The 10553-nt window shown below is 42.4% G+C and overlaps 1 protein-coding gene across 1 annotated transcript; it reads right to left on the bottom strand.

The window, feature by feature from the left end:
• Window positions 1–1581: 1581 nt before the first annotated feature.
• Window positions 1582–2145, bottom strand: LOC145982506 (uncharacterized). The gene has a single exon (XM_083115964.1). It carries the CDS (start codon window positions 2143–2145, stop codon window positions 1582–1584), a length of 564 nt encoding a protein of 187 aa, XP_082972090.1.
• Between the last annotated feature and the right edge of the window lie 8408 nt (window positions 2146–10553).

Here is a 10553-nt window from a genome sequence, read left to right as displayed (position 1 = left end):
GTTTTTGCATCAACTCCTCGTGAGATCAGATCTGCAGGATTGTCTTTTGACGGAATGTGCTTCCAATCACTGACTTGTGTGAGTTCCTGTACCATAGCAACTCGGTTGGCAACAAAAGGTTTCCATTTACTGGCTGGTGACGCCAGCCAAGCTAGGACGATTTTTGACTCGGTCCGTAGGTGAATGGTGTCTATACATAGACGCAGTATGGGCAATGCTTTGTGTACCAATTTGGCTAGTAGAACTGCGGCACATAATTCCAAACGTGGAAGAGTGGTTCTCTTCACCGGAGCCACCTTGCACTTTGAACACAATAAGTTCACATTTATGTGACCCTCTGAATCAATTGATCTTACGAAGAGAACACTGCCATAGTTTCTCTCTGATGCATCAGAGAAACCGTGAATTTGAACTTTACGTATGTCTCCTGGAGCCAGAACTAATCGTGGTATTTTTAATTCGTTAATACATGTGAGCTGCGAATGAATGACGCCATATTTTCTGCAAATCTATAGGAAGCGGATCATCCCATCCTACATTGTGGAGCCATAACTGCTGCAGGAATGACTTGTATGTGATCACCACTGGCGATATTAGTCCGATTGGATCGAACACTTGTGCAATTATTCTGGCAACTTGGCGCTTTGAGAAGATCTTCAACGAGCCTACATCCACTGTTGTGGCGACCTTGCTGTCCATAAGAAATTCGTCCGTGGATGGGCGCCATGAAATTCCTAATGTTTTTGTGCCTTCTGTGTCGAATTTCACTAGGTCCTGTACTGCCTTCAATTCTTCTGGAATAGATTGTAGCACTGCCTTGCTATTGGAGCACCATATACGTAGATTGAATCCTCCCTTCTGGAGTAATTCTGTGAGACTTTCACGCAGCTTTATTGCACCTTCAATGCAATGATTTCCTCCCAGAAAATCGTCAACGTAGAAGGCATGTGTCAAGACATGAGTGGCTACTGTGAAATTTGATGATTCATCTTCTGCCAAACTTTTGAGGCATCTTGTTGCCAAGAATGAACTTGAAGATAATCCATAAGTGACTGTGTTCAAACTGTAAACATGGATCGGTTCGTCACGTGATGCTCTCCATAAGATACATTGAAGTGGTCTGTCTTCAGAATGCATGTTAATTTGCCTATACATTTTAGCCGTGTCTGCAGTCAGTGCGATTTTGTGACTACGAAATCTGAGCAGGATTGAAAACAATTCTTCTTGTATCGTGGGACCAATCATCTGCATACTGTTCAACGATTCCCCCGTAGTTGTTGGCGAGCTTCCATCAAAAAAGACTCTTAAACGTGTAGTTTTGCTTGATTCCTTGATCACACAGTGATGTGGAATGTAGTACCTTGTCTCCTTGTCTCTGGATATATCTTCCAATGTCCCAATTGGTTGCATGTGTTTGAGTTGTTGGTTCTCGACCATGAATTCTGTCTACTCTCTTTTCAATTCCATGTTCCGATCAAGTCTTCTTTCTAATTGGTTAAATCGTGAAATCGCTGTTTGCAGAGAATCCCCAAGAACGGATCTGTCCTTCTTTAAGGGTAGCTTGACTGTGCATCGACCTTCTCAATCACGAGATGTAGTTTCCTGGAAATGTTTTTCACAGGCGATTTCTTCTGGCGAAGCTAACTTATCATGGAGTTCCTCCAAATCCCAAAATCTCTGTAAATGGAAATTGACTGTATCTTCTATGCGAACAAAGAATGACTTCGAAGGTCCGTTCGTAGATGGTGCATTGGGAATCCTTCCTGCTACAATCCATCCAAATTCATTGTTTTGCAACGCTGGATAGTTTCCTGTTCTTGAAAGTTTTTCTGGCTTGAGAATCGTGTAGAACACATTTGCAGACAGAAGTAGGTCAATGTTGCCAGGTGTATGGAAGCTAGGATCTGCTAAATGTATGTCACTCGGAATTCCCCATGTGGAAGTTTCGAGCCTCTGCGCTGGTATCGAACCTGTGATGTTTGGCAAGATGAAACAAGATATATCCATTGTGAATCCACTTATGCTGGATTTAATCTGCGTCTCCATGGTGTGAAAGGCTTGTACTTTAGCTTCATCTATCCCCTGGATTGGAATTCGGCGTTTTTGTTTCTTGATACGTAGCTGCTGAGCAAGGTTCTCGGTCATAATATTACTCTGGGAGGCTCCATCCAAAAGTGCACGACATGGGAGCCACTCGCCGTATGCGTTCTTGATTTCTATTACTGATGTGGCTAGGAGAACTTGCGAAGTTTCTCTGTTCTAGACAGAACAATATGTTGCTTTAGTCTGGGCATCATTATCCTGGAAAAAGAGTATCATCGCCTACTGCCGATTTACTTCTGGATTTACTGGGCTGCTTCTGTGTTTGACGTTCTCTGCTGTTCTTATCTTCATGAAGAATGGAATTATGTTTCTCGCCGCAATACTTGCAAGATCCTGCCTTCCATCCTGACCTAAATCCCTGGTGATCTGACTGTCCAAGACAATTGAAACAGATCTGGTTTTCTCGAAGAAATTTGTACTTCTGAGCTATAGTAGCTGCTTTGAAAGAACTGCACGCAAACAGCGGATGCTTATTATTCTTCATAGTATCTTTGCAATACAGGCATGAAGGAGATACAGTAGAAACATACGATCTTGAAGGAGAAGGATGCGCAGGTTTGTGACTTTTTTGTTTGGTGTTGCCACTAAACTGTGGTTTGAATGTTGATCTTTCATTGGAAATTGGTTTGAATTTCTCTAAAGCCTTGGTTCTGTGCTCTAGAAATTGAAACAAACTGTCAAGAGTGGTGAATTCAGAATCATTCACTTCTAATTCAAAAGCTTTTCGTGTGGTGGCATCAAGCTGAGAAGTAAGATGTTGAACTAACACTATATCTGATAGTGAACTATCTCCTGCTAATAATTTTAACGCTGAGATGGAACTGATAGCTGTGTTTGTGAACGCTCGCAACTTTTCTCTCGACACTGGTTTTATATGGACAATATCATTGACGTGTGAAGCAGCTATGAGACGCTTGTTGTAAAAACGATCTTGGAGTTGTTTCAACGCTAACCGTAGTTGGATGCTGTAATTGGTATGCTTTCAATGATTTGCAATGTCTCACCCTTCAGTGCGACACGTAAATAATGGAACTTCTGAATATCTGAAATATCCGAATTATCATGTATGAGCGAAGAAAATGTGTCTTTGAATTATATCCATTGGGCGTAATTTCCACTGAAATGTGGAATCTCTATTAATGGCAACTTGACTTGAGACTTGCACGAAGCCCTGTGTTCATTTTCCGCGCCGTCTGTATTTCAATGATTTCCCACAATTAATATTAGCATCTGCGACTTGAGATCGAAATATGAAAGTTCGATTGTCTCTCGAACTGCCGTGTGTTCATCGTCTGTGGCTACAAATTCAATGCAATCCTGAATTTCTTCTAGCTTGGGCCATAATGTGTTCAGTTGCTCCAGCCGAACCTTGATCTGTTGAACGTTCGGTGCCTCTGGATCAACACTGCTAATATACGACTGCAATCTCGTTATTTGCCTCCTGTAGGCGGCACGTTGCTTTACAAGATGTGCTAAGTCTGCCATGCCTCAAGGTGGGAGGGGCTAAGCAATGCGTATTGAAATGAAAATAAAAAAATAAGGAAATATTGAACCAAACACTGTTGTACTCACCGATCTGGCATTCACTGGACCATCGGGGCATCTGAAATCTTGGTTAGGCTGCAACACTGCTTGTAGTCGTTGACACTGACGAGTACTGGAATAGCTGATGTACGGTCGCTATGGTGATATCACGTCTGCACGCGTGGGCTGCTATGCACCTCTCCGCGATAAGTTTCTCCTCGCTAGGAGTTTCCCGCACGAAAACTAACGAACAAGCCAGTCCGCGGGGGAACATAATACTGCAGTCTAAAAATAACTCAGCGACACACCACGGGTGGATGACGTCACGTCACTGGTTGCGGACCGAGAGTTCCTCGTACAGCGCGAGGGGCGAAGGGAGCGGAGTGTGAAACGTCACTGACAAGCGAACAGCGTGAGCGCTGTCGGTCGGGAAAGTCCCGGGCGTGTCCTTCAGCCACGTGGAAAATATCTCGCACGCTACAACGAATGAAGTAATGCTTTCAATAACTTGTAGTTACTGTACATGAAAATAATGTTTGCACAACACAATGTCACTAAAATAACTGATGGTAACGTACCTCATGTTCAATACAAAGGAGATCCGACCCGGAGGACCATAAATAAATGCCTTTGCTGCCCGGTAGGACCCTGATTGTCTCACCATAGAGCTGAGTTCACCGCGATCTTATTAAGGTGTAAAGAAAATGAAGGCACTCTATAAAACTATAACGTTATATTAATAATAAATATGTACACATAACACGTAATTACACTGTCCTGCACTCCTGCCTCAGTAAACTGTTTATATGAAATTAAAGCCGGTTTTACAATAACACGTCACTAGTTCCTCACTGAATGATATCAGCACTATAATGTTACTGTGAAACTGAACTAAATATCACTGCACTTCACTGATATGCCGAATGAAACTTAGCCACGTTAGGCTTACGTTTTTAATGAATATCTGCAACGCGGTGACTTTCGGCTGTTGCAGGAGTGACTTCTGCACGAACACTGGCGGAAGTAAGCTACCGCGCAAAGATGGCGGCAACTAGGCACCGCACCCGATATGAACTGACCAATGGGAGTGCAGGTTTCTTAAAGCACTGAATATACACAAAATAAGTAATTGGTAATACAGGGTGATTCTAAAGGTATAGTACAAACGAAAACCACAGATACCTCCCATGAAATAGAGACGAAAGTTCCCCTTCCAATTTGCCGAGAGATGCCTCCGTGAGGAGCTAGACAACGCCGAAAACGTGTGAAAATGAACTTCACACCTCTGTACAGCCAGTACCGGTGAAGATAGAAAGGCGGAACAAACGAAGTCAAAAGGAACACCAAAGTCGCCCATCCGAAAAACACTAGGCGGCAGCTGCGCAACGCATGCGCATGGGGTTCCACAAAGGAAATAGGAGTGTCCCGCAAGACAAGTGAAGGGAAAGGGTAGCGATCGACAACGGTAGGGACAAAAGAAGCAATGAAGCATGAAGTAACAATTGCACAGCGGGAAACAAACACATGCAGCGCGTGGGGAGTCCCCAAACACAGTGGGGAGACACCGCAGCAAGAACAAAGCACGATTCAACAAAAGAGAAAGAGGACCGGACGGGGAATGTTACCTGTCAAGGAGGCAACAAATACGGGACGAGGGATTCCCCGTAGCAGCACCGAGGGGATGTCACACAGAGGTCGTGCGCCAGCAGGACGAACACAGCAACTACGGGCACAGGATGTTTATTGCCACGCAAAGGTGCACTTACAGATAGGAATAGTACGTAGTACGTAGTCGTACCCCGGACTGACGTTGTTACAAAAGTTGCTCAAATTGACGACCACCACATTCAATGCAGGCATTGCAGTGTCGCAGGAAATTCTGGCGAACCCTATCAAAAATCCCTGGCATGGTACACACCTCGGCCGATGCTGCAAGTATCCACGCTACCAATGTTTCCTTGTCAGGCACCGGGGTCTCGTAGACGAGTGTTTTCACATGGCCCCACACGAAGAAATCCATTGGTGTTAGGACAGGCGAACGGGCGGGCCAGGGGACGGGGCCCTCTCTGCCGATCCAGCGCTGTGGGTAGGTATGGTGCAAAAGGGTTCGCACTGTGCCATCAAAATGTGCAGGTGCTCCATCCAATTGAAACCACATACGATGTCGCACGTTGAGGGGTACATCTTCTAGCAGCTCTGGAAGGACTGATGCAAGAAAGGTGCGATAGAGGCGGCCATTTAAACGTGGTGGCAGCAGGTATGGACCGATAATCTGTTCATCGATGATACCTTCCCAGATATTCACTGCAAACTGGGTCTCATGGTGCACCTCGACTGCTGCATGTGGATTTTCATAATCCCACACATGGCTGTTTCGGCAATTGAAGATGCCCTCACGGGTGAATGTTGCCTCGTCCGTGAAAAGCACATGGCGCAAAAAACGGGGGTCGTCGGTACAAAACTGCAACAGTCGTTGACAGAATTCCACACGTCGTGGGTAATCCCCAGCCTGCAACGCGTGGACTCGCTGTGGATGATAGGGATACAGCAGATCATCATGAAGGACACGCCACACTGTCGACTGTGATACTCCCACTGCACGTGCAATGCTACGGGTGCTAGTGGACGGTGTGTCGTCCACGCGAGCAAGTACGTCCTCCTCGACCGCCGCGGTGCGCACATGTCTTGGGTGACCGACATGATGGCCTGCACGTAACACACCCGATTCACCAAAGGTACGGTGCACGTTCGAAAACAACCTGCTGTCGGGTTGTCGCCTCTCCGGATACCGTCCGCGATAAAGGCGTGCAGCTGCTCGGCCATTGCCATCTGCAAGGCCGTAGACAAAATGCATGTCCCTCAGTTCTACAAATGTGTAGCGTTCCATGGTACGGTGAGGATAGTGCCCATTATGGAATACTGTACTGCAGTGCACAGGTGGCACACATACACACACACTGGTCACAACGGCTTCGGAACAACGTACTCAATTGTCGTACGTCAAGCACACCACCACCGCACCGGCTCTTTCACTGACATGCTCCCTGACGCTGCACTTCCAATCAGCCCACACGTCGGCACGGCGCTGTGGTACAATCAGCTGACGTTCCTGAGCCACCCGTGCCTGTGCTCTTCACTACCTGACCACTGCCGTCAGGTGGGGCCATGTACTCTGTGGCCTTGTCATCGTGGAACACATGTTGCGTCCTTCATTCTTGCCCCATTCACCCACAACACGTACTTCGTCCGTCTTGCTCGAGCCGACGGGGAGCACTACGTACGATCGTGTGGTGTTTGTGTACACTTCGCAACATCTTATTTGACCGCCCCGAAAGAATTCTAAGTCCCGAAATCGTAAACTTAGCAATATTGCACTTCAGCTCCAGGTGAGAGTAGCCAACTTTGAGTAGGTCCTTCCACTAGACGAAAAACGCTGCGGTGATAGGTTTTCAATTTAACACTTTCCATGAACTTAGAAACTATAAACCGCTATTATAATACACAATCAAACAGAAATAATAAATTTGAAAAATAACCTTGAAGGATATTTACGATTCTGCTTGCCCGACTTGAAATTTGGGGGGTTTGAAACACTGAATAGAATTTTTCTCCACCTGGAGGAAATTGCCATCAAGTTTGTGCAGAAAGAAACAAATTTGTGAGGAGTTGATGCAACATTTTATTTACAATACCTTGCATAATATCGAACAGTTCTCAAAAACATATATTTTACACGACTTGTCGAGAAAATGTGCTTGAAACACAGGAAGGTAGGAGTCTTCATAAACGTCAACATGTTTTTAAGGGTATAACGTCATTAAGTTAACGTAGAGCAGTTGGTTAGGCGCTGCTATCTTTATTTTTCATCAAGCATGAAAGGTCGCGGGTTCAAATCCCACCTTCTCCTCTTTCTTTTTTCTTTTTTTGTTTGCTGAACAGATGCCGTTGATATTAGAATATTTTAAAAAATGAATCCGATGCACACTTCAGGATGCAATATGTAATGTTATTAAAGATATGTATTGTTTGTTCTTCACTGACACCTAAAATATTGATTATTTAATTTCGATATACTAAAGAAAGATACACAGTTATGTTAAGTAGTGATCTAGTGCAGTACTGTAACGAAGGAAAGCGTTTAATGAATTCAAATTGCTAAGATTGGTAATTTTATGTCCGTTCCTTCGTAATGACTGTTGTCAATCCCCTCACCACCATCTTACCATGCGTCTAAAACTAATAGTAAATCGCTAATTAACATAAATAAATTGTTATTGCGACGAAGGCCGATTCGATAAGAAACTACTAATAAGTATTTATATAGTGAGTGACAAACAAAAAATTCAAAACCTCATAATGATCGTTAATTCCTCACTGCTTTGTATCTAAAATGTTTGTCTTCTTTGAACAGAAAGTACGAGTATCAGATATAACAAACTTTCCGCACTAACTTTGCAATATTCGAAACCACCATTACAGATTTAGCTCTATGTAACTTGATTCTGCGCATTCCTCGTGGCATGTGACTTCCTCCTATCGTGAAATACAGAGACCAATATTAACTTCTTAGCACGGTGGATAAACTTTACACCCAAGGATATACTCCTGAAAAAAATCCTGCCTAGGTGGAAAATCGAACCCTTGTAAGAATCAAGCACGCTACCGCTTCTCCAGGTAGCTAATGTTAAAATTTGCTACCAGTTTGAAGAAACAAATTCACACATATGGTCATGTCATATCTATAATTTCCTCGTGGCAATTTTCATGAGGAAACGAATTCAGAGAAAATCGAGAAATGCTCAAAGGGAAAAATGATGAACATTTCTATTGGCGTTTTGTCATATTTTGAAATTGTGTAAAAATTCCGTGTTTTGAACAAGACACCGTTTAGTTACGAAGTATTTTGTTGTTTGTTTAAAGTAGGAACAGGAGAGCGAAAAGGAGTCATTTGAACCAGCCCCCGTTTGACAAGAAACTTCAGCTTTCTTCCAAAGACTGTATGAAAAGAGAGAGGAACGTATGAAATATAAAATATGTGTGAAATTAAAACAAGGGAAACCTTGAAAGATAATACTAACGAACTTCAAACTATGAAAAACATATTTTCGTGGTGGAAAACTCCAAGTCATTTCGAAATATGAACTTGACGTTTTTCTTTATTATGAAGTGGAGATATGGGACGATACGATCCCTCAGCAAGAAAATTTTAAGTAAGCTACCTCCAACTTTTTCAATTGTCATAATCACTAATTAGGGTCCGGAAGTTGATGAAAAATCAACTTTTTTTCTGACCCTTAAAAACAATGCTAAACCTGATATCATGTCCGTTTCCCTTCAGTTAGAACCGGAAAACAATTTCTATTTTACATTTATTTTTCATTTTTCGGCCTTTTTTGGCTTTTAGTTTATTTGTCAGTATCTTTAACAGTTTTTGTTGCATTTTCACTTATTTTTGAAGTTTATTTTTCTCCTCCCCTGTTGTTTCGTGCATTTTAAATGCATTTACTAGTAAAACTTACATATTTAGATTTCTTGACATGGTCCTTTTAGCAAATTCACCATGAATCGAAAATACGGTCAATGGAAAAGCATAATATTATTCTTAACTGAAATGTTTGGCAATGGATTAAAATATTTTGTGGGAAGATCTACTTTGAGGTTCTTTTTCTGGACACTATTATCGCTTTAATCTGTAGTTTTAAAGTAAAATTAGTCACAATATTAAATGCAATTACACTCTGGTATACGCGAAGCGGAAATGTATTTTCGGACTCTGGCCGACTACAGTATCATAGAAGGCCCACTCAGAAAGGAGATGAATTGGTTGGTTTGGTGGTTTAAGTCAACTTTATGCATAGTAAGGCTAATCGGGACTGGACCTACAGTTTAACGTGAACCGTGTGGTGTAGGGGAATCGTTTGCTTATGGAATGAAAGTTATTTTTCGGGAAGCAAACGGCTTTGGACGAGAATGCTTATCTACGTTTCTTGGATATTTCCATTGATATTTATGCGATTTATTTAAAGCATTTCCGGATGCAGAAAGTTGACATGTAAGTTCTTAATATGTGTTAACTTATAACAGCTGAATGAAAGGAAAAGTATTTCCTAAAATCCTGCCAATCACTGAAAGATTAAAAACATTAGTAGAAGCATTACTTGAGGCATGCACAGAGGCGACGATTATGGAGTGTGGAGGGGCAGATGACCCAGCACTATGCTAAACTTTATCTACCAAGGGAAAGAAACTGTCCTTGCCCTCCCCCTCCCCCCACCTTGCCCCATCAGTTTTGAAACCCAATCGCCGCCACTGAGCATGCATCGCATAAATATTTTACAGTAATATCATATAATATTATATTACGTTATTAGAACACTTCGTACTCTGTAAATAAAAAGGAAAAAATAATCAGGAGAGGGTGGGATTTGAACCTACGATGTTTCGATCTTGACGAAAACAGTAAAAAAAAAACGAAAGTGCTGTCATCTAGCCAACTACTCCAGGAGATTGCTAACAAAAAGATCACCAAAACACGTTAATCTCAGTTGAAGCAACATTGTGCCGGAATTTCGAACCATTTTTCGCCAAGAACCAAGGAAAAGACACACTTTGCAGAATCGTTTGGTGTTGTGCAAGGTATCTTTACTAAACATTTCGCATAAAATCATCATAAATTTGCCTTTTTGCATTCAAATGTGACCGCAATTCTTTCCAGGTGGATGAGAACCTTTTCAGTGTTTCACAATGCACATACATTTTCCTATTTTCAAATTCAGAACGAAGAATCTTGAAATATTTTCAACATTCGTATTTCTACTTAACATTTTTTTGTCTACTCATATATTGTATTACTGCTTTAGGGTATCTTTACTTTATGGAATTTGAAAGAATGAAAAAAAAATCAAGAGCGTTTTCATTCAGGAAGA

The sequence above is a fragment of the Lepisma saccharinum genome, unplaced genomic scaffold (genome assembly GCF_977018435.1).
Source record: "Lepisma saccharinum unplaced genomic scaffold, izLepSacc3.1 HAP1_SCAFFOLD_205, whole genome shotgun sequence".
NCBI lineage: Eukaryota > Metazoa > Arthropoda > Insecta > Zygentoma > Lepismatidae > Lepisma > Lepisma saccharinum.
Note: the sequence above shows the minus strand (reverse complement) of the source record. Positions and strands in the feature narration are given on the sequence as shown.